The sequence below is a fragment of the Salvelinus namaycush genome, chromosome 23, assembly GCF_016432855.1.
Source record: "Salvelinus namaycush isolate Seneca chromosome 23, SaNama_1.0, whole genome shotgun sequence".
Lineage (NCBI taxonomy): Eukaryota > Metazoa > Chordata > Actinopteri > Salmoniformes > Salmonidae > Salvelinus > Salvelinus namaycush.
The window spans coordinates 39,908,308-39,933,868 of NC_052329.1; the positions used below are offsets into that span (position 1 = coordinate 39,908,308).

Genomic DNA, 25,561 nt, shown 5'->3' on the forward strand with positions numbered 1-25,561 from the left:
TACCAGGACACGTTACAGGCCCAGCACCGCACCAACCAGCTGCTCAGAGAAGAGCAAGAGAGAAACACCCGGGAGTTAAGAGAAGGCCTAAAGGGGCTAGCGGACCAAATTGGGGCTCAATTACCAGCTGCAAATACCCAGAGGCGGGCCAATAATTTTCTTCAAAAAATGACAGCACAGGATGATGTGGAAGCATATCTCACCACCTTCGAAAGGACTGCAGAGAGGGAGAAGTGGCCGAAAGAAGAATGGGCAGGGCTTCTGGCACCATACCTGGCCGGGGACGCGCAAAAAGCGTATTTCGACCTGGAGTTGAAAGATGCACAGGATTACGATAAACTAAAGGGAGAGATTCTGACTAGACTGGGAGTGACCGATACCGTGAGGGCACACCGCTTCCACCAGTGGTCCTACCGATCTGGACAACCTCCCCGAACACAGATGTTCGACTTGATTCATCTGGCCCGGAAATGGTTGCAACCGGAGACCCGTTCCTCCGCCGAGATTGTCGAGACCATCGTACTCAACCAGTTTCAGCGAGGTCTACCCCAAGAAGTGCGACGATGGGTTGGCCAGAACGAGGTATTTTCCGCCGACCATCTCGTGGGCCTGGTTGAACGGTATTGTACGGCAGGAACAGCTGAGCAGGCACAGGAGGAAAGATTCCCATTCCCCAGGCCTGGGCGAACCAGCGGACAGGGTAAGACTGTCCCAACAGGTGGAGGGGGAAGAGAGCAGCGTGGGGCCATGAGGAAAGAATCAGAATCGGGCCGAGACACTAAGGGAAAAAACGGAAACCGGGACCGGGGGTCGAGGGGGTCTCCCCCCCGAATCCCTATTATCTGTTACAATTGTAATCGACCAGGACATATTGCAGCCTACTGCCCGATTAAAGAAGAGCCAATGCAATGTAACCTCGGTGGAAAAGAAGATGATATGTGGTATGCATGTCCTGTTGTAACCACTGTACTTGAAAGATCAAGAAACAAACATATGTGCAGGGTGACGATTGAAGGGAAAGAGGTTGAAGCACTGTTGGATTCCGGCAGTATGCTAACCCTGGTCGTTGCAAACCTAGTGCCAACTCATAAACTGGATACAAGTCAGGATATCAGTGTTACATGCATTCATGGTGATACCCGTCTGTACCCCACAGCCTTGGTGAGCATACAAACAGAGGACGGTCTGCTGGATTGTGAGGTCGGCGTGGTCCCAAAGATGCCATATGATGTAATATTGGGTAGATACTTTCCTAACTTTGCGCAGTTAGGCCAAAAGAATGGCATATTTGAGAAGCCAACAACCCTGACCAAGCAGGAAGAAGTATGGGGTCTTCAACCAAAGCCAAGAAAAGAGGTCTCTCAGGGGCCAACCTCACAGGTGCTAGTAGGGGAGGATGAGGATGAAGTAGCAACCCTCGTTGATAACGAACAGCCCGGTACTAGTGGGGCTAGGGTCGATCTGAATCCAGAGGATGACGATCTAGAACCAGCAGACCTGGCAGGGTCCTTGACTAATTTCGGGACGGCCCAAAACCAGGATCCAACCCTGCAGCAAGCCAGAGCAGACGTGCAGGTCGTCGATGGTACTCCCATAAATGATGGGATGAGGCCTAATAGTTTTCCCCACTTCATTATGAAAAAGGGTTTGGTGTACAGAGTCTCAAAAATAGGGGTTGATGTGGTTGAACAGTTGTTGGTCCCCACCCGGTACCGGAGGACAGTACTGGATCTAGCTCATGGGCACATTCTGGGTGGACACCTTGGTATCGATAAAACCCGAGACCGGATTGTAAGGAGGTTTTACTGGCCAGGAATTCAGGCTGAAGTGGCTCGGCATTGTGGAGAGTGCCCAGAGTGCCAGTTAACAGCTCCCCGACCAGCTGTTAGAAGCCCGTTAGTGCCACTCCCTATAATCGAAACGCCATTTGAGAGGATAGCGATGGATATAGTGGGCCCACTACCCAAGTCCGCCAGAGGACACCAATACATTCTGGTCATTCTAGATTATGCCACTCGCTACCCAGAAGCCATTCCCCTTCGGACGATGACTTCCAAAAATATTGCCAAGGAATTAGTGCTCTTGTTCACCAGGGTAGGGGTTCCAAAGGAGATCCTTACTGACCAGGGGACCCCCTTTATGTCCCGCCTTATGGCGGACCTTTGTAAATTGTGGCAGGTGAAACAGTTGAAGACATCGGTTTACCATCCTCAGACGGACGGGCTGGTTGAGAGATTCAACAGGACCCTGAAGTCAATGCTCAGGAAGGTAATCGATAAGGATGGGAAAAACTGGGATTGCATGTTGCCGTATCTGATGTTTGCCATTAGAGAGGTTCCTCAAGCCTCGCTGGGGTTTTCTCCCTTTGAGCTGGTATATGGGAGGCACCCCCGGGGAATCTTAGACATCGCCCGGGAAACCTGGGAGCACCAATCCACCCCGTATACTAGTGTCATAGAGCACGTCACGGCAATGCAAGACAGGATAGCCACAGTCATGCCCATCGTCCGAGAGCACATGAGACAAGCACAAGAGCACCAGCGGCACACTTATAACCGGCAGGCTACCCTGAGGGAATTTCAACCGGGAGATAAGGTGTTAGTGCTGATCCCCACGGTAGAGTGCAAACTACTAGCCACATGGAAAGGACCATATGAAGTACTGGAGAAAATAGGAGAAGTGAATTATCGGATCCGACAGCCAGGTCGACGGCCACAGGAACAGATCTATCACATAAACCTGTTAAAAGCATGGAGAGAGAGAGAAACACTAATGGTCACATACCCTACACACACTCAGGAGGCAGCCGAAGTAAATATTTCACCTACTCTGTCCCCAGCACAAGTACAGGAAGTAAAGACCCTGATCCAGAAAAACAGAGATGTGTTTTCAGAGGTACCCGGCCGAACTGAGGTTACGGCTCACGATATCGTTTCCCTACCAGGGAGAAAAGTGAGCATGAGGCCATATCGGGTACCCGAGGCTCGACAGGCCGCGATTAGAGCAGAGACAGAGAAAATGTTGACAGCTGGAGTGATCGAGGAGTCACATAGTGAGTGGTCTAGCCCAATTGTGATGGTCTCCAAGCCCGATGGGTCTTTGCGGTTTTGTAACGACTTTCGGAAAGTAAATGAAATCTCCAAGTTTGATGCCTACCCCATGCCCCGAGTAGACGAACTACTGGAGAAAATTGGTAAAGCTCGGTACATTACGACCCTGGACCTGACAAAAGGGTACTGGCAAATTCCTCTGACCCCCAGGGCCAAAGAAAAGACAGCCTTTGCAACTCCTGACGGTTTGTTTCAATACAACGTCATGCCATTCGGCTTACACGGGGCCCCAGCTACCTTTCAACGGCTCATGAACAAGGTCCTAAAACCGCACCAGGCATACGCCGCAGCTTATTTAGATGACGTGGGAATCTACAGCCCTGATTGGGAATCCCACTTACCCCGGGTACAGGCGGTGTTAGACGCCCTTAGAAAGGCAGGGCTCACGGCGAACCCTGCCAAGTGTTATGTGGGGTTAGGGGAAACAGAGTATCTGGGATACACCGTGGGAAGAGGGTTAATCAAACCCCAACAGAAGAAGGTGGAGGCAATTAGAGAATGGCCGAAACCAGTAAATAAGAAGCAAGTTCGAGCCTTCCTAGGGCTGACCGGTTACTACCGGAAGTTCATCCCAAGTTATGCCACAGTGGCCGCCCCACTCACCGACATGACTAGAGCCAGAGGGCCAAACATGGTCAAATGGGATGAAAGGGCCACCAAAGCATTTAGGACATTACAGGAGGCTCTCTGCTGTAATCCAGTGCTGGTGGTACCAGACTTTGAGAAAGAGTTTGTGGTTCAGACGGATGCCTCAGAGGTCGGCTTGGGAGCAGTGCTATCCCAAGAGGTAGAAGGGGTGGAACACCCCATCCTGTTTTTAAGCAGGAAGCTGGAACCACGGGAAACCAACTACGCGGTCGTTGAGAAAGAGGCGCTGGCAGTAAAGTGGGCTCTAGAAAGCCTGAAATACTACCTGCTGGGGCGCCACTTCACCCTCATCAGTGACCATGCCCCACTCACCTGGATGCATAGGGCTAAAGAGAAGAACGCTCGGGTGATGCGGTGGTTTTTGAGTCTCCAACCGTTTCACTTTGACTTGAAACACAAAGCAGGGAAGGAAATGGGAAATGTGGATGGGTTATCCCGCATGCACGCATATTTTGCTGCGGTAGCCCGACCTAGGGGGTCGGATCTAGGGGGGGAGATATGTGGCAAAGAAGGGGGTCGAGTGATAAATGGCAGATATGTGAGAGCAGAACTAATAAACGGGCTCTGCCCGATCACTAAAATGGCCACCCCGATCAGAACTACAGATCACAAAATGGCCGACTGCCAAAACTACAAGTCCCAGAAGCAAGGGGAACCCTCAGAAGGTGGAGCCAACACACAGATAAAGGGTCAAGAAAAACCAGGAAGAGGAAGTGAGGGCTGGAAGGATCTGTGAACCATAGAGAAAGAGACAATAGATATTGGCTGGATTTACTGTGTATGAGCTGGACTGTTTTGGACTTACCTGTTGGCGTTTGGACCTGGACCTACTGAGAACCCGATTCGTGTACCGAACCCTGCTATTCTTGACCTTGCCTACGACCTGGGTGGACCAGGACGGAGAGACAAACACACAGGTACTGTCCTGTTCGAAAGAACTCTCATTCTGGGGTAATTTGGTGACAGTTTCCCACTTAATTTGTGACAAATGCTCATAACCTTGAAGAGGTTTGCCACAGTCCACTCATGGTATTTCTCTTCGGGTTACACATCCTTGGAATAGCAGAACAGCATAACGGTCTGGATGGCCCTCGCTGTGCTTGGTGAGCAGCATCAATTTCTGGTGTCAGAAGACGAATGGGAATGACAGGGTGAACCGATGACCTGACGAACCCGCCACGATTGTCGCCTCTGCCTGTCGAAGGTAGAGTTCCAGAGCTCGCAGGTGTGCCTGGCATGGATTGTGACTCCATCATCTTGTCTCTCCATCATCTCGTCCCTACTGCTGTTCTTTACTGTCCGCTGCACATGTTTTACATTGTGCTCCATTTCCTACGAGACTGTTCAAGCCATCGACTCACTGACGGATGAGGATGTTGAGCGATCGGCAAAGGCCATCAGGAATCTGCTGAGATCACGGCACAACATCAACATCGCTTAAATCACAGTCAGCAGACAGTTGAAGAAACTTGAGTGGACTTTACGCTAATATTTTAGTAGACCACCTATTACTTGTGTATATATATATATTTATTTTTTACAGAATATTAACCATGTGTGTTCCTTTGTTTTGTACTGTTCTGTAGTTTCGACCCAGTGATTCATCTGGCAAACAAAGAACTTTGTGTGCTGCAGGCCCAGGCGTGGATCGAAGCTGGCGAGACATTCATTGACGTCATCTTCACGGACGAATCAACCGTATCAACTGTAACACAATATTTCACAAAATTCCTTTGAAATTGTACGTCTCAGCAAGGGCCTTCCTCAAAAACTACCATCGCTATCACTCTTCATCAGCCGTAATGTCTCTAACTTGGGGTAAAGGCAAATTACATCTAAACTGAAGATACCTGTCAAGCCGCGATAGCTCCCCATGATAAACAGGTTCTGACAGAGCGGTAACTGATGTGTTTTTCCGAGAAGTGCACAGTTCAGATATGTGAAATGCCTGCCAGAGAAATTCACTTTGGGGAGTGAAGGGGCTCTGGAGCCGTGCCTCTCACGTTGTCCCCCGAGCCTCCGAGCTCAGACACGTGTGGGACGATCACAGCAGCCACAGGACTGCATGGAACATGGATGCCAATAGCTGTGGGGGTCTGGGGAATCCAGCCAGTTAAACAGAGAAAGAGAGAGAGAGTGAGAGAGTGAGAGAGAGAGACATAGAAAATGGGTAGGGAGGGCGTGAAAAAGAGAAAAAGTGTTCACTACGCCTTCTCTCCCTGCTCTTCTTTCATACCAGGTTCCATTTTTAAGGATTCTCTCTCAGCTATACATTCATAGCGTGGGTGGAGCTACTGTATGTTTCCAAAACCAAACGGTCGGCAGCATGTGTGTCAATGTATGATGTGGAAACAATAAGTGAGTAAAGAGCTGCATGTGTGTGTGTGTGTGTGTGTGTGTGTGTGTGTGTGTGTGTGTGTGTGTGTGTGTGTGTGTGTGTGTGTGTGTGTATGTATGCAGGTGTGTCTGTGTGTGTGTGTGTGTGTGTGTATGTATGCAGGTGTGTCTGTGTGTGTGTGTGTGTGTGTGTGTATGTATGCAGGTGTGTCTGTGTGTGTGTGTGTGTGTGTGCGTGTGTGTGTGTGTGTGTGTGCGTGCGTGTGTGTGTGTATGCAGGTGTGTCTGTGTGTGTGTGTGTGTGTGTGTGTGTGTGTGTGTGTGTGTGTGTGCGTGTGCGTGTGTGTGTGCGTGTGCCTACATCAAATCAAATGTTATTTGTCACATGCTTCATAAACAACAGGTGTAGACTAACAGTGAAATGCTTACTTACGGGGCATTCCCAACAATGCAGAGAGAAAAAAAAGAGAAATAGTCAAAAAAATATATAACACGAGCAATAAATAGAAAAATAGTAACAAGGAATGGATGTGTATGTGTTTGTATGCTCACAAATGTGAGCATGGATGTGTGTGTGTGTGTGCATGCGCGTGCATATGTGTGTGGGCCAGGCAGCCAGCTAGCTCTGGCATCACCTTCCCAATCCCTGCCAAGGCATTCACACCTCTGACTGGTGCCAGGCTGAAACAGACCCATCACAGCAGCATGTGGGAGGTGTTGTAGAACTAAACAAACAACCTCCCTCCCCATCTCTCGAACCTGCATCAAACGCCTTGTCTCATCCAATGACCATTACTGGCGTGGAGCGATTATACATACGCTACATGGCCAAAAGTATGTGGATTCGGCTATTTCAGCCACACCCGTTGCTGACAGGTGTATAAAATCGAGCACACAGCCATTCAATTCTCCATAGACAAACATTGGCAGTAGAATGGCCGTACCGAAGATCTCAGTGAATTTCAACGCTGCACCGTCATAGGATGCCACCTTTCCAACAAGTCAGTTCGTCAAATTTCTACCCTGCTAGAGCTGCTCTGGTCAACTGTAAATGCTGTTATGTTATTGTGACGTGGAAACATCAAGGAGCAACAACGGCTCAGCCGCGAGGCAACGTCAGCACAATAACTGTTCGTCGGGAGCTTCATGAAATGGGTTTCCAAGGCCGAGCAGCTGCACACAAGCCTAAGATCACCGTGCACAATGCCAAGTGTTGGCTGGAGTGGTGTAAAGATCACCGCCATTGGACTCTGGAGCAGTGAAAACTCGTTCACTGGAGTGATGAATCACGCTTCACCATTTATGGACGAATCTGGGTTTGGCGGATGCCAGGAGAATGCTATCTGCCCCAATGCATAGTGCCAACTGTAAAGTTTGGTGGAGGAGGGATAATGTTCTGGGGCTGTTTTTCATGGTTCGGCAAAAGCCCCTTCGTTCTGGTCAGTGGTGGAAAAAGTACCCAATTGTCATACTTTAAAAAATGTAAAGATAGCTTAATAGAAAATGACTAAATTAAAAGTCAGTCACCCAGGAAAATAGTACTTGAGTAAAAGTCTAAAAGTATTTGGTTTTAAATATACTTAACTGTCAAAAGTAAATTGGTATAAACACCATGGGACCACGCAGCCGTCATACTGCTCAGGAAGGAGACGCGTTCTGTCTCCTAGAGATTAACGTACTTTGGTGCGAAAAGTGAAAATCAATCCCAGAACAACAACAAAGGACCTTGTGAAGATGCTGGAGGAAACAGGTACAAAAGTATCTATATCCACAGTGAAACGAGTCTTATATCGACATAACCTGAAAGGCAGCTCAGCAAGGAAGAAGCCACTGCTCCAAAACAGCCATAAAAAAGCCAGACTACGGTTTGCAACTGCACATGGGGACAAAGATCGTACTTTTTTGGAGAAATGTCCTCTGGCCATAATGACCATCGTTATGTTTGGAGGGAAAAGGGGGAGGCTTGCAAGCCGAAGAACACCATCCCAACCGTGAAGCACGGGGGTGGCAGCATCATGTTGTGGGGGTGCTTTGCTGCAGGAGGGACTGGTGCACTTCACAAAATAGATGGCATCATGAGGAAGGAAAATTATGTGGATATATTGAAGCAACATCTCAAGACATCAGTCAGGAAGTTAAAGCTTGGTTGCAAATGGGTCTTCCAAATGGACAATGACCCCAGGCAAATAAATCAATCTCTCTCTACTATTATTCTGACATTTCACATTCTTAAAATAAAGTGGTGATCCTAACTGACCTAAAACAGGGAATTTTTACTAGGATTAAATGTCAGGAATTGTGAAAAACTGAGTTTAAATGTATTTGGCAAAGGTGTATGTAAACTTCCGACTTCAACTGTATATAGTCATACTTTTCTGAACTGCATGAACATTTCTGAGTGGCAGGTGATGGGAATTGTCAAAGTACACATGTTCTGGGTATAACTATTACTGTATAGAGATGCTTCAAGTGGAGACATCAAATCGAATACGTAAGATACATCGAGAGACGTGACCTTTAAGAGATACAGTAAGACAGAAGTTTAAGTCAACATTCAATAAAGCCTACACCCTGTCAGCTACAGTATATCGAGTATTCGTGTCTAACATTCAGGGTAGTTCACCATCTCAACCCCTGAGACAACCAGTAACCCACAAACACTGCTACGTGTGATGCAAAGAAAGCGGGAGTAGGAGGGTGAGTAGTGCTTTAGAACATTCTGTGGAGTAAAGTGCCTTAGGTGCCAGAGTCAGTGGTGAATAGACAGTAATAGGGGGAGAGAGGTGGTGCTGGTACAGTATAGCCTGGTCCCAGATCTGTTTATGCTGTATAGCAAACTCCTATTGCATAACTTATAGCCATTTCCAAATGGCATAACATCAACCTTAGGAGTTGGCTACACCGCACAAACAGATCTGGGATCAGGCTTGTACTAACGCTTTATTCATTTATGTGGAGTAAGGTGCCATAGGTGCAGTCAATGGAGAATTGATAATAGTGGAGTTGTGGGAGGGAGGAGGGGGAGGTGCTACGGGGAGTGGGGGGAGAGGTCATACAAGGACAGGTGCTCCGGGACATGCTGCAAACTTGTAGAGACTAAAGTACTACCTGCTACATGAGAGCAGTGTCTCTGCCACTTCTCCCTCCGCCGCAAGGCCGGACAACACACAGAACACACAGATACAATATCAACGCCAGCGAGAGCCGTCTCAGGGATAAAAGCACTCTTCATGTGCAGCCAACAGAATCTGGGGCCAAAATAAGAAGAAACCTCAGCATTAAGGGAAAGGTTCACCCATTTTGAATGTTACATAGTTTTGTTTGTGCATCTCTGAGTGATTTTCTATCGATTCCCTGGGACATTTCATGTTTTCATGTGTATCGGAGTTATTGGCATTCAAGCACTGTGATAAAGTCGCTCTCATTACACTGGAAGTTAATAGGAATACAACTTTAAGATCGTGAAAACGTCTATCATACATGTCAGATTTCAATACTGGTCGATGTCATAACTCGAGAGGATGTCTTCTCTTGAATGAGCCATTGATCATATTCCTACCTCGAGAAATGTGTAATTTAATGGAGGGTCTAGCACATTTTTCCTATTTGCCTGCCTACTTTAGTCCAGGGTGCATTGCATGATGCTGTTGCCAGAGGTATTATAGAAAGGAGATAGGAATCCAATGAATGAAGGAAAGTATAACGCCCCACCGAAGCAGACTGTCGACCAATCGCATTCATGTTGTCATGCTGCGTCAAGCAGTCGCTAAGCTAATCGTCGTGCAATCCCTTCTCAAATTCAGTGTATATGTCAAGAAACGTGCCTATTGTCCTCGAAAGGACGTACTGTCACCAATCCAATGCTGAACGATATTACCGATAGCAAGTTAATTATCTCACGTCTCGGAAAAGGTTTGTAATGTTGTACTTCTTGTTGATGAAATTCATGCTAATGTTGGGTTTTTGAGCTAGCACCCAATAGACTCCCATTCACTCCTTGAAGGAGAGTGCTCCTTGTCCCAGAATCGCCCAGAATGCACCACCCGGCCCATTAACGTAGCATGGGCAACGTTTGTAATCTCCTCAAAAGTATATCTGCTGTTGCGAATGTCAGACTCCACTCTGTGAGGCACATTGATCTGCAGGTACAACATAGTGAGATTGCAGACTACTAAATTGATAGTGCAGTTTGTTTAGGTGATTTTTACAGCTAAATAGCTACTATACATGCTGATTTTGTCTTTGGTATTATTGTGTGTAGCTACGTTTGCTACCTAGCTAGCTAGCCAGCCCATAGAGACAGCATTGCATCGTGGAGTTTGTAGTCGACTTGAGCTGCAACAGATTTCCACAACGATTTTCCATGTAGCTACCAACTTCATTATATTGCCAAAATGCAACATTAGTAAAAAAAATAAAAAATATTGCTCTAACATATTAGTGTTAAATAACACTATAAATTAAAGGAATTAGTGGTTTTGGATGGATTTTTCTTTAGCTACAGTGCAGCATGTTTAGTAGGCGAGCACTGGAATGATTGTGAGACTTTCAGATTCAAGTGACGTGGCAAGGCCAAAAGATGTTTGACTTTGATCATGCACAGCGCCAGACCAGAATCAGTCTATACAGATGACTAGCCAAATGTATACTGGAACTAAGCAATGTAACTCTCAACATGAAACCAACATGTCCCACTGTGAAATTAATTGATGCGGGTTTGTGAATTGAGGTGAAGCCCCGGAAGGCATTATAATAACACATTTTTAAGACACTCAGTAAAGGACACCAAAAAGAGTTATCGAAAAACAAGATGAAACCCCTCCTTTCTTTCCCTTTCCTTCAAATTCAGCCGTGCCTCCTGCGCCAGTCCAAATGGCATCCTAAATATTTAATAGTGCACATGGAGGGGTTTTGGACACCTCAGCACTTAAAACCATGCGGGTCAAGGGGATATTTCTACGACCAAACATCAATTGAATACATTATCATGGCTCCCTGCTGCACCGTAGAGCTCTATTACAGGATGTAAGGGAGTGCTTCACACAGCAGTTCTGGGGTAGTGGTAAAAAGAATAGGCCTGCGACCGGGCACAACATTGTACTGTAACACTGTATGAACGGGAGAGTTACTTTACCTGCCTTAGGCCGTCTCTACTGTTCTGCATGATCCGCAGGGCATAGTTGGACCGCTGGCCTTTGCTGTTGAATTCAATGTGGCCCGTTAGTCCTTCCAATTCTACCTATCCCAGGGAGAGAGAGAACAAGAGAGAAAAGCTCCCATGTTACTAAGGTGTTTCACTTGGTCTGCGACTGTTGTTTTTGCTGTCAGTAATCTGGGTTCAAATAGTGTTCGTTTGCTTTCAAATCCTTCAGCTGTGCTGGATTGAGGTTGCCTTGAGCGACAGAGCCAATGGAGTAGATCCAAAAGGGAAAACTGCCAACCCTGCCAATCCGGCACTGCAGGCAAGGCTCAATCCGATGCTCCCAAGTATTTGAAAGAAAAATAAATACTGTTTGAACCCAGGTATGTCAGTAACTTCACATGCATGTCTGGGTTCGGTCGGGCTTTAGTTCCTTATTGATTAAATTATCCAGATGGGAAGCGGGCTGGCAATTATGCTGCGACAAAACCCTAAGCCACCCCATCATCTGATACTGAGAAACCAGCAGTATGATCGATACGAGGGAGTCTCAAATGAAATGATTGTGTGATGACAAAGTGATGGTGGTAAAACATCTAAATGGCAACAGATGAATCATTTTCAGATTTGCTTTTACTAAAGAAGAAAAAAACAGTCTGAAATTCAATACATGTCACACTCTAGTGTCTTGATGGCTCACTCACAGGCCATTTATTCCTAATGAGGGACTATGAGCATTACAGTGTGACAGCCAGTCAACCAGTCTCTAACTCCCTCCCTGCCCCCCTTCTCCCTGCTGTAGGCTACGGATGAAGAAATAGGGGCAGAGACCTAGCCTGATCCCAGAGCTGTTTGTACTGTCTTGCCAACTCCTATGGTCTTAGGCGTATCAATGACAGCACACACAGATCTGGGACCAGGCTAGCAGTGACCCAAGTTAATGTGACAATATGACTGACTATATACCCAGTGGTAAAAGAAGGGCTAGAAGATTTATATATAAATACATAAATGTAAACATATTCAGCTGGTAGATCAAACAGTAAGGTTAGGTTTAGGGGATAGGGATCTGCTGGCTGAATATCCACTGCAAAAAGATAGACACACCTAATGGCTTTTAGTATAATGTTAACTAACACACTTGGGAGCATACTGTATATCACAGTGCGCACTGCAGTCAAATTTTGCTCCACAAAGATGAATCTAATCTTAATCTTAAACATGACCAACAACAGAATGCCATTCCCCTCCTATCCATAGTGGGGCGCCCTTACCATCCTCAGGTAGTTCATGAGGCTGGTGCCATGCTCCCAGATCTTGGAGGACTTGCAAGAGAGCTGCATGGCGCCCACGTTCTGGCTACGGTTGAGCTCCTGGACCGCCGCCACCACCGCATGCACTGCGTCAAACAGCAGCGCCGACGATAGCTGAGATGGGTGGGGGGGATAGAGAAAGAAGAAGTAAAAGAAAGAAAGGAGGGAAGGAAGAAAAGGGGGGGCTATTCTGTGGTAAACACACACCGATCTTCCATTCTCCCTGACGCCTTAGGTCCGCTCTGGTCGGTCAGTGATGGGTTAAAACAAGCGATCCCCAAAATGCCATCCATGCAGCAGTCAGATATTCCATTAGATCGTTAGGATCCTCTGATGTGCTGACAGAGGGGGAAAAGAGCCGCACCACTTTCACCCCTACTGGAGCTGGCAAGCCCTGGCTGTTCCAATTACCACACATCCGTCGGGGTGGAGGCGGAAGCGCAGGAAGGGGGATTTGTCCTGTAGACTGTTTACATACAGGCCCCATCCGTGTATGTAAAAACAATTAAAATGCATGATGGCATAGATTACAGGAGGGAGAGAGGGAGTATTTCACTGTTATATGTCTGTATAATAAACCAATAAGCCCTGGCCCTGATCTGTTGTGCATATTGATATGGGAATATATTGTGATGCATAGTAAACAATGAGCACCATATAAGGCCCATAACCATCATCATTTCCATGATATATCTCCTCCTTGCATAGGCCAATGTTGAATTGGACTGCGCTACAGGCAACAAAGTATAAACAACAGCTTGGAAAACAGTAGTTAGTGCGAGTGTGTACAGTGGTTCAGTGCCATTTGGATTCCAGGATGGAAAGTCGATGGCAGCAACTTCCTGATCATAAGTCATGATTATGCACCATGTGACCTTAAAAGGGAGATGTCACTTCGAAATCAAAGTTGGTCAGGTGTTTTCATACCTCAAAAGCAGTCGAAATTCAAAATGAATCCACATCTTACGCCATCGATTGTCATGCACTGAGGCATATACTGTAGCTGGATCTACAAAACAAATGGCCTGGAATGTGGACCTATCTCAATCATTTTTAGGTTTGAAAATATCTGACACACTTTGGTTGCAAGTCACTGTAACCCCCCCCCCCCTCCATTCTTCCTCACCTCACTCTCTTCCGTCCCTCCACCTCTCTCATTCCCATGACACTGTAGAGCTGAGAGAGAGGGGTCTTTACAAAAGGAACCTGATATGAAAGAGCTCCCTGGAACACTGCAAATGAATAGCAGGGAGAGAAGATGTAGCTCGCTCTCGCTACTCTCGTTTTATTAGGGGCTCAGAGCTGTTATCCCTCCACTGCTCTTTGTGCTCTATCTGATAGACTACAAAATATCCTGTGATTAATTAAAGATAACTCCTAATTATGAGGGGGGGGAAAACAACGAGAGAAAAACAGCTGCCATTGATTTTTCAAATTCTTTCTTGAGGGCTTGATTAAGAAACAAAAATTCAATAAACCCAATTAATGAATTCCTCGTCGCTCTCTGATGTCAGAAAACTTCTCGTTTACACAAGTATGGTGAATTGGGTTAACATTTTTCAAATGCGGCATGGAAGAATGTTATGTTAATGTTATGTACTACACTACCAGTCACGTATTCATTTAATAAGCATGTGGCAATTAACTAATTAGATCTTTAAGAATGGCTAGTTAACGACTACACAGACAACTGTATTCAAGGCATAGAAAGACTTCAAGCTTTAACATTCTTAAAGATCTAATGGCTTGTAATGAAGCCGAATCTCGCAGACGCACGTGTGGGGATACCTTATAATATGGGAAAAGAGCTGGAGTGTATTCAGGAGGATGAACCTTTCAGAAGGTTGCAGGTAGATATTTAGCAAATAAAGGGTTCAAACAGGATTAAATAACACTGTGCTAGAGAATAATATATTTTCTGCATATATCTGAACACTGTTTGGTTGCAGATGGAAATGTAACTAACAGAGCTGAATTTCCAGTAGTACATGCTAGAGTAGGATTGGGAATCATCAGGTCTATTTGTTACATTTCTACCTGCAACATTACAGAATCTTCAGATGTAATTATCTTATGGAGATCAGATATGATTGTCTAGCTGCTGAGCAATCCTCTCTGTCCTACATAAACCTGAACCCTGGTCTCACCGGTCTACATAAACCTGAACCCTGGTCTCACCGGTCTACATAAACCTGAACCCTGGTCTCACCGGTCTACATAAACCTGAACCCTGGTCTCACCGGTCTACATAAACCTGAACCCTGGTCTCACCGGTCTACATAAACCTGAACCCTGGTCTCACCAGTCTACATAAACCTGAACCCTGGTCTCACCGGTCTACATAAACCTGAACCCTGGTCTCACCGGTCTACATAAACCTGAACCCTGGTCTCACCAGTCTACATAAACCTGAACCCTGGTCTCACCGGTCTACATAAACCTGAACCCTGGTCTCGCCGGTCTACATAAACCTGAACCCTGGTCTCGCCGGTCTACATAAACCTGAACCCTGGTCTCACCGGTCTACATAAACCTGAACCCTGGTCTCACCAGTCTACATAAACCTGAACCCTGGTCTCGCCGGTCTACATAAACCTGAACCCTGGTCTCACCGGTCTACATAAACCTGAACCCTGGTCTCGCCGGTCTACATAAACCTGAACCCTGGTCTCACCGGTGTGCCGGCGAAGGGGGCGTGGTCACAGTTTTCCTGCCAGGAACGGTTGAGGCTGAGGAGGAAATCCTGGAAGAAGGGATGTGTTCGGTTGAAGACGGAAAAGCCCAGAATGTTCACCCGCTCACTGGGCACGTCATCCAATCGCAGCAGAGAGAATTCCTGCAGAGGGAGGAGTCAGAGGGTCAAAGGTATAATGGTATTAGGTATGTACAGTGTATGACAAGGGCTTTGACATGTCCGACATAAATCATGTTTAGTTGCCTCGATATGGAGGAGATATGTGAATGAACGGAATATTTAATCAATGTCAGGGAAAAGGGCACATGCTAATCTAATACGTTTAGCCCCAATTTCATTGGATTACTTGAAGTTTTGTTATATTAAGTTCATTAATCCAGATGATTAAGATTCCTAACGTGTACACAACCCACGTAATTCATTCAGTGTGTGTGTGTGTGTGGTGTTTGTATGGTGTGTGTGTGCATTAATGTGTGCATGTGTTCCTTTAGTAGTTTAGCGCATATTCATACACGCGTGGGCATGTGTGTACAGCCTGGAACGAGCCCATGGAAATGTGCTTGGATGAAAAACACCTTCTACTTTGATGTCCCTAAGTTCAGTCTGGTGGCTCCCGAGCGGTGGGGAGGACGTCACCAGAAGGTTAATAGAGGTATCAGCCCAGTCACCCTCAGGTGTCAGTGCCAGCGCTACAGTCCATAACAGTGACACCGGCCTGTCACCTCGCTGAGCCCAGGGACAGCTATGAAGGGGAGGAGGTGGAAAAGGAGAGAAGAGGAGGAGGATGAAAGGTGCCCAGGCTTCAGACAGTTTAGTCAGAGACAGACTACTCTACTGTGGAAGAGAGAGGAGGTGGTGTGTCTGTGCTGAGTCTGTGTGTGTGCGTGTGCATGTGTGTGCATGTGTCCAATCCTCAATAAGAGGTGATGGGGCTGGTGAGTTGAGTAGGAAGAGAATCATTCTGAGAACAGGAACCTCACAAGACAACGGCAGTAGCCTTTAAAATCCCAAGGATTAGATAAGGTAGCGTGTTAGCGGGTTCCTCTGCAGCACTAGATCAAAGCCCAACTAGATGCTGGTGCTCTTACAACAAACACTAGCAGAGTAGGAGAAGGTGAGCAGGCCACGGAGGAACAAAATATTTTTCATCAGAGCCCCTGAGGGAGAACAGAACAGGCGAAAGTCCCTGGTGAATTCCCTTAGCATCACTAGCTACAGACCGCAATGCAAACTGGCAGCCTTATGTCTTCCCAATCTAGACCAACAACACAATGCTATTTAGTGGTGACACAGCTCTTTTTGATTTACTCTCTCTTAGCCATGTCGTCTCTGTATCTGATTGAAATCAGTACATTTCTGTCCATGCCAGGTGATGAAAGGCAATCTGAAAAGTTGAAGGCGAGTCGCTACACCCCAATCGAAGCTGACGCACTAGCTTCCGATGTTTTGATGTTTTCGAGGCAAACTCTTGGCAGATTGTTTTTGAACTTTCTGCCAAGTGCATTCAGGAGAGGACTGAGGACTTGAGATAAATAGATATTGAGGAGTGAAACACACAGCACTTGATGCAAGGAAAGCTGAGTTGAGCCTGAAACAGTGTAATCGCCGTGCCTAATTCTTTATGAATGAGTATTAAAATAAACATGCCGAAAGATGAATTTATTCATTCATTAATTCATGAGAACATTTCCAACATGGACGGAGGTGTTGTTCACAGCCCTGAGTACAATTGGAACTGCACCCCACATCTTAAAACATTTAATTACCCTCAATATTTATAATCAATATATTTAATTATGAAAATAGCATAATATATGGGCACTGACCCTTCTTATACGGCAACTATGAAAAATAAACTACGAGTGGATACATTTTACACACACACACACAAACACACACACACACACACACACACACACACACACACTTCAATTCCCTTCGCGTTACTTTAACCCTTTACACTTCTGGGAATTGGCCTATATGGATATAGATAAATTTAGATGTTTTTTTACAGAAGAAATATGGAAAGCATATGCATAACCATGGTAGCAATTACAAGGGAACAGTTTGGAGATTATGGGAAAATTATTAGACTAAAGCCGAGGACAAGAGTTCACCTGACACAACATTACACTGTTAATTTTAAGTGAGTTTTACATTTACTGTTCTTTTAGCCGCATTTGTTGATAATTACAGCTGAAACTACTCTGGATACATTCAGTAACATGATAAGAATATTCCTGGAAAGTTTGGGGTAGGTCCAACATAAGACAAAACAATTACAAGGGTTTGAGTGAGAGGTCTAACTGGTGTATCCAAGTTGCTACACACCTCTCCAAAGTGTGCACAGTTCCTAAGTAATTTCAATGCACCTTTATGACTCATAGAAGTCAACTATAAGTTTTATTTTTATGAGCTCTCCTAGCTGTGCCGTTGAGGAACTAGAGCAAGCTCACTTGTAGCTTTATTTGGAACACAGGCCTGCCTTCCCGCCATCACACAATTACTGTTGTTGTTTAAAAATGGTCCATTATAAATCGCAATCTGAGTCAGATGGGCATCATTTGAAATGTTGTTCTACTGCCAACTTGACTAGCTAAAATATCAAATACAATCTTACAGTGTTTGGCTTTCAAAAGGCAATTCAGAGAAGCAGATCATCATTTTGATGGGTATAGAAAGGATTCATGAGTGCCTTCAGATGCGTGGTACACACATTTTAGTCGCAATACAACAAACATAGGCTCATTCTGTTCAGGACAACCCAGGGTATGACGCCATGTCATCTTGTAACTGTACATCAAACATAGTGATCATACACATTGACACTGTATTACATGAATTTTATGACATGGAAATGTGAAGTGCACATTTGGACTCATGGGTGTTTGGCTTGCTTGTATGACATCAAAGTGGTATTTATTATAATCCTCAACATCTCATATTTCAAAATACATCGAGTACTCTTAAATTTACAACATTTCCCTCACTCAGACAATTAGTGGGAAGGATGGGGGCAAACTCTTGTCAACCGCAGTGCTCAAGATCAGAAAGGCTGTCAGTCGAAACCCATACAGAGCCTGTGAAGCGGAGACCCTGAGCTCTGACGTCATGTATAGCATGTTACTGTACAGCCACTGTTGTTCCAATTTAGGGGCTTATCAGTGTCCAAATCTGCCATTTTCAACCCGTATACAGTTACAAGTGTAAAGGGCTTCGACATTCGAACAGTTAAATTAAAGTCCCCACCACACCTTTATTGACTACCATTTGCGCCCTGGTAACAGTTTCATGGTCTTCCCATCACTTTTCCCCAGTGTATCCTGACAAGCCCAACGGGATTGGCCCCATGATTACTCTTTAAGTGCACTTTAACAGATCATTAGAAGAGGAGCCCGTGCAAATGAGATGGTCATTAAGTGTGCCCCCCCTGGGTACAGTCAAACACATGAAACACAAGGTCACCAAATATCCACCGGCGGCGTCTGGAGAAACCTAGCTAGCAAAATTGATACTTTATTTATTTATTTAAATAACAAAGTTATGAAACGCCTAATTCCCCTGTGTGGAAAGGTAATTGCCCTCTTACACTCAATAACTGGATGTACCACCTTTGGCTGCAATTTTTGTTTATATTTTTTATTTAACCTTTATTAAACTAGGCAAGTCAGTTAAGAACAAATTCTTATTTACAATGACGGCCAACCAAAAGGCAAAAGGCCTCCTGCGGACACTGGGGCCTGGGAATAAATGTTTTTTAAAAATACAATATAAATATAGGACAAAACACACATCACAACAAGAGAGACAACACAACACTACATAAAGAGAGACCTAAGACAACAACATAGCAAGGCATCAACACATGACAACACAGCATGGTAACAACACAACATAACAACAACATGGTAGCAACACAACATGGTAGCAGCACAAAACATGGTACAAACATTATTGGGCACAGACAACAGCACAAAGGGCAAGAAGGTAGAGACAACAATACATCACACAAAGCAGCCACAACTGTCAGTAAGAGTGTCCATGAATGAGTCTTTGAATGAAGAGATTGAGGTAAAACTGTCCAGTTTGAGTGTTTGTTGCAGCTCGTTCCAGTCGCTAGCTGCAGCGAACTGAAAAGAGGAGCGACCCATAAATGTGTGTGCTTTGGGGACCTTCAACAAAATGTGACTGGTAGAACAGGTGTTGTATGTGGAGGATGAGGGCTGCGGTAGATATCTCAGATAGGGGGGAGTGAGGCCTAAGAAGGTTTTATAAATAAGCATCAACCAGTGGGTCTTGCGACGGGTAAACAGAGATGACCAGTTTACAGAGGAGTATAGAGTGCAGTGATGTGTCCTATAAGGAGCATTGGTGGCAAATCTGATTGCGGAATGGTAAAGAACATCTAGCCGCTCGAGAGCACCCGTGCCTGCCGATCTATAAATTACGTCTCCGTAATCTAGCCTGGTAGGATGGTCATCTGAATCAGGGTTAGTTTGGCAGCTGGGGTGAAAGAGGAGCGATTACGATAGAGGCAACCAAGTCTAGATTTAACTTGAGCCTGCAGCTTTGATATGAGCTGAGAGAAGGACAGTGCACCATCTAGCCATACTCCCAAGTACTTGTATGAGGTGACTACCTCAAGCTCTAAACCCTCAGAGGTAGTAATGACACCTGTGGGAAGAGGGGCATTCTTCTTACCAAATCACATTTTGTTTTGGAGGTGTTTAGAACAAGTTTAAGGGTAGAAAACACAAAGCATTTAACACAAAATCGGGGTAGGGGCCAGCTGAGTATAAGACTGTATCATCTGCATATAAATGGATGAGAGAGATTCCTACTGCCTGAGTTATGTTGTTGATGTAAATTGAGATGAGCATGGGGCCTAGGATCGAACCTTGGGGTACTCCCTTGTGACAGGCAGTGGCTGAGACAGCAGATTTTCTGACTTTATACACTGCACTGTTTGAAAGAGGTAGTTAGCAAACCAGGCCAAAGACCCCTCAGAGACACCATTAATCCTTAGCCGGCCCACAAGAATGGAATGGTCTACAGTATCAAAAGCTTTGGCCAAGTCAATAAAAATAGCAGCACAATATTGCTTAGAATCAAGGGCCTTGGTGACATCATTGAGGACCTTTAATGTTGCAGTGACACATCCATAACCTGAGCGGTAACCAGATTGTATACCAGAGAGAATACTATAGACATCAAGAAAGCCAGTCAGTTAATTATTGACAAGTTTTTCCAACACTTTGATAAACAGGGCAAAATAGAAATAGGCCTATAACAGGTAGGATCAGATCGATCTCCCCCTTTAAATAAAAGACAAACCATGGCTGCCTTCCAAGCAATGGGTACCTCCCCAGAAAGGAGAGACAGGTTAAAAAAGTTGGAGATAGGCTTGACGATGATATGGGCAGCAACCTTAAAGAAGAAAGGGTCAAAACCATCTGACCCAGATGTTTTTTTGGGGTCAAGTTTAAGGAGCTCCTTTAGCACATCGGACTCAGTGACTCATCAAACTCATCGGAAAAAGAGGGAGAAGATTCGGGGATAGTCGCATTAGAAGGGGTGGGAGATGAGGAAATGTTGGACGGGCAAGGAGGCATGGCTGAGTCAAATAGAAATCCTGACTTAATTAAGTGTGCTTCTTGTCAGTAACAACCACATCATCAACATTATTTTATTTAACCAGGCAAGTCAGTGAAGAACAAATTCTTATTTACAATGACGGCCTAGGAACAGTGGGTTAACTGCTTTGTTCAGGGGCAGAGCGACAGATATTTTTTACCTTGTCAGCTAGGGGATTCAATCTAGCAATATTTCAGTTACTGGCCCAACGCTGTAACCACTAGGTTACCTGCCACCCCTACATTAAGGGACATAGCAGCTGTGAGGAGTAGGGTCTTTAACCCTTTTCCAGAACTTCTTGGGGTTAGACACACAGAGAGAGAACTGCTCCTTAAAGTAACTAACTTTGGTCTTCCGGATAGCCTGAGTGCACTTATTTCTCAATTGCCTGAACGAGAGCCAGTCAGTCTGAGTATGCGTGTGCCGAGCCATTCGCCAAATGCAATTCTTGAGGTGGAGTAACTCTGCAAGATCACGGTCGAACCAGGGGCTGAACCTGTTTTTAATTCTAATTGTCTTTATGGGGGCGTGTTGGTTAACAATACCACTGAAAATATCAAAACAGAAGGTACAAGAGTCTTCGACAGAGGGGATCAAGCTGATTCTATACCCTTTTACAGAGGCCAGTTCATAAAGGAAGGCTTGCTCATTAAAGTTTTTTAGCAAGCGTCTATGACAAATCAGGACAGGTCGTTTCACTGAGCAGCCATTACGAACACAGGCTGTGAAACAGTGATCACTAAGGTCATTACAGAAAACACCAGACTGATACCTATCAGGATTATTTGTGAGGATAACATTGAGGAGAGTAGCCTTTTCTGGGTGTTTGGAGTCGTACCTTGTGGGATTGGTAATAATCTGAGAAAGACTTAGGGAGTCCCATTGATTTAGGACTTGGTCATGTGGTTTAAGCATGTCCCAGTTTAGGTCACCTAGTAGGACAAATTCAGACTTACTGTAAGGGGCAAGGAGAGAGCTTAGGGCAGGTAGGGTACAGCTGGTGCTGATGGAGGACGATAGCACGCAGCAACAATCAACAAAGAGCTATTTGAAAGTTTAATGCTTAAAACCAGCACATCAAATTGTTTGGGGACAGACTTGGTAGAGACAATCGAGCACTGAAGGTGATCCTTGGTAAAGATTGCCACTCCCCCACCTTTGGAACATCTGTCTTGCCGAAGAAGGTTATAACCAGAAAGGTTAACATCAGTATTCATCAGTATTCATTCAAATCTGAATGTGCATCAGATGGCAACAAGATCATATTGTACAGCAATTTCATCAGGTAACATGAATACAAGGCCGGCGAGAGGTGGGTAGAATAGGATGGGAGGCCAATAGAGAGTTAGAGTCCCGAGTGTGGAACGAACATAGTCTGTCCAGCGGTTGGGTAAAGAATGTTTGTTGTCAACAAAGTATGCAGGAGTCATGAGGCAAATAGCAAAATGCACAATAAAATAATAAAATATATAACGACTTGGGGCTAGCCATTGTAAGTTCAGAGTCTCTCGCCCCAACGGTGCTTGTGTGCTGGAGAGAGGGGTGAGTGTGGTGGAGATACCTGTACCAGACATTGGGAGACAGACCAGGGTAGACGGTGAACAGATCGCCAGGTGGAATCCAAGCAGCAGTGCAGCAGGCAACGGGAGTAGGTGTCACACCCACTTGGGAGAAGCTTTTCTTTCTGGAGGCAGATTTCTTGTAGAAAATGCCAGTGAATGGTCTTTGAACAGCAGGAGGGGGCTTCAGAGGACGCTTCAAAGACTCCTGCCACTCGTTGGGCTTCAAAGACTCCTGCCACTCGTTGGGCCCAAAGGCCTCAACACCTTTTACTTCACACCTTAGTGCTAATTGAATTTGTATCTGGTCTGTCCTTGCAAGCCTGGGAGCCTTAACTCAGCATTCAGTCCCCATAAAATGAAATATATCATTGTAATGTACTTTATTTTTCATTTCTTTCATTTTTCGTTTTCTTCTTGGCTTTCAAAATAGCATCAGACCAAACACTACTCACTCAGTTCCAGGTTGGATGCTGTCCTCAGTTCTCTGCTGTTTGTTTGCTAGAGCACCCTCTGTAGAGCTTGAAAACAGGAAACCTTGGAAGCAATAATCTCTCCGGTTAATTTTGGTCAGAATTGGGTTGTAGGTGTTGCAATGACTGCAACCAAATGCTTCCTGTAGTTGTTGATCAGTCTAACACATTGCTGTGGAGGAATTATGGCCCACTCTTGCAGAACTGTGCGACATATTTGGGTTTTCAAGCTTGATCTGCTCGATTTAAGTCCTGCCACAACGTCTCAATTAGGATTAGGTCTGGACTTCGACTAGACCATTCCAAAACGTAAAATTTGTTTCTTTTTAGCCATTTTCATGTGGAATTGATTGTGCGTTTTGCTGCATGACCCAGCTGCACTTCAAATTCACCTAACAGAAGGATGGCCTGACATTCTCTGATACAGAATAGAATTCATGGTTTCTTCTACTAAGGCAAGTCATTTAGGTCCTGAGGCAGCATCCCCAAACCATTAGACTACCACCACCATGTTTGACCGTTGGTATGAGGTTCTTACTGTGGAATGCAGTGTTTGTTTTTTGCCAGACATAACGGGACCCATCTTGTACAAAAGGTTTACTCAGGTTTTTCCAAAAAGCACCTGGAAGCACGTGGATCAAGACTCTTTGAAGACTGTTCTATGGACAGGTGAGTCAAAAGTATAACTTTTTGGACAACATGGGTCCCATTACGCCTGCCGATAACCAAACACTGCAATCCACAGTAAGAACCTTATACCAACGGTCAAGCATGGTGGTGATAGTGTAATGGTTTGGGGATGCCACGGCCACGTGTGTCACGACTTCCGCCGAAGTTGGCTCCCCTACCTGTTCGGGCGGTGCTCGGCGGTCGTCGTCACCGTCCTACTAGCCGCCACTGATCCCTTTTTCGTTTGTCTGTTTGTTTTGTCTTATTAGTTTCACGTGTGTTTCTGTTGTTTTCGGTTAATGAGCTTCCCTATATTTAGTAGGTAGACCCGCCCTTGTTTTGTGCGGGATTGTCTTTATTTTGTTACGTGTGTGCATTGTAGGCTGAGGTCTATTTTCTTTCTTACACTTGACACCCTGTGGCTTTTGGGTTGTCACGTTGTATGTCCGCGCCCTGTATTTGTTGGGCTTATATTTTGTGTGTGCCTTATTGAAGAGCACTATACCCCAGTGGAACTCTCTCTGCGTCTGATTCCTGCACCCACCTAGTCCCGCGTGACAACGTGACTCAGGAGCGATCCATTTTCATGTACCTAATAAAAACTGAAGTGCATTCAGAAAGTATTCACACCCATTGACTATTTCCACAATTTGTTGTGTTACAGCCTGAATATAAACTGTATTAAATTGAGATTTTGTGTAACTGGCCTCCACACAATAGCCCATAATGTTAAAGTGTTTTAAAAATGAAAAGCTAAAATGTCTTGAGTCAATAAGTATTTAACATGATTTTTGAATGACTACCTCATCTTTGTACCCCATACATACTGTACACCAAATCACTACAAAGATACAGGAATCCTTCCTAACTCAGTTTGCGGAATGGAAGGAAACCGCTCAGGGATTTCACCATGAGGCCAATGGTGACTTTAAAACAGTTACAGAGTTTAATGACTGTGATAGGAGAAAACTGAGGATGAATGAACATTGTAGATGTAAAACATACGGCCAAATATGCACTGGAGTAGCTTAACAAGACCACATTGAATGTTCCTGAGTGGCCTAGTTACAGTTTTGACTTAAATCGGCTTGAAAGTCTATGGCAAGACTTGACTCTCAAGCAATGGTCAACAACCAACTTGACAGAGCTTGAAGAATATATATTTTTAAATGGGTACCATTTTGAATTCAGGCTGTAACACAACAAAATGTGGAATAATACTTTCTGAAGGAACTGTACACACGTGTACATGCACGCACACAAAACCTTCACCCTTCCACCCTTCCTTACCTGACCCACAACCCGCTCCAACCCCCTCACCCTCACACACACACATTCCTACACACATCCCTGCTTGCAAAATGCAAAAAGAGCAGCAGAAAAGAGGTGTGAGAGGTGGGCCAGGTAGGCTGGCCCCGGTGGCCTCCAGCTGACAGGCTGGCCATGGGCCCCCTGACACAGCCTGTCACCTGGAGATCAATCAGAAACGAGGTGCTGGGCCAACCCGCTGTTCCCCTGCTGGTACCTCCTGGACCCTCTTAATAGCATATTCTGAAAAACACAGGCATACTAACAGACACACACATGCGTGCAGACACATGCATGCACGTCGCAGACAGGCAGGCACATGCACACACACAGAAACACAAAAGAAACTCTCCCACATTCTGTTTGTTGTGGTGTATCCAAGTTGAGAGCTGAATAATGAGCTCCCCAGAGACCTGGCTGTTACCTTACTGTTGTGCACTGTCAGGGACCACACACACACACACACACGCACGCACGCACATTCACACAGCTGCTAGGGGCCCAACCAACAGGGGCCACAAATCTATCAAAAACGATTTGTTTTGTAATGCTGAGCATACTTGCTAACAAACACATTATTTAGCAAATTCATAGAATCTAACACCATTTGAATGCCTGTAAGGTAATCTTCCATTAGTAAGGACCCCTTGTGTAACATACTTGCTAAGCTATGTT

The 25,561-nt window shown here is 45.3% G+C and overlaps 1 protein-coding gene across 1 annotated transcript in view; it reads right to left on the reverse strand.

The window, feature by feature from the left end:
- Positions 1 to 25,561, reverse strand: part of grik4 (glutamate receptor, ionotropic, kainate 4) — a 175,696-nt gene that overhangs the window by 55,177 nt on the left and 94,958 nt on the right. The window contains exons 7-9 of the mRNA XM_038961883.1: positions 15,223 to 15,384; positions 12,510 to 12,662; positions 11,230 to 11,334 (exon numbers count right to left, since the gene is read on the reverse strand). Coding sequence (XP_038817811.1) covers positions 11,230 to 11,334; positions 12,510 to 12,662; positions 15,223 to 15,384 — 420 coding nt within the window. The remainder of the gene's footprint in view (positions 1 to 11,229; positions 11,335 to 12,509; positions 12,663 to 15,222; positions 15,385 to 25,561) is intronic.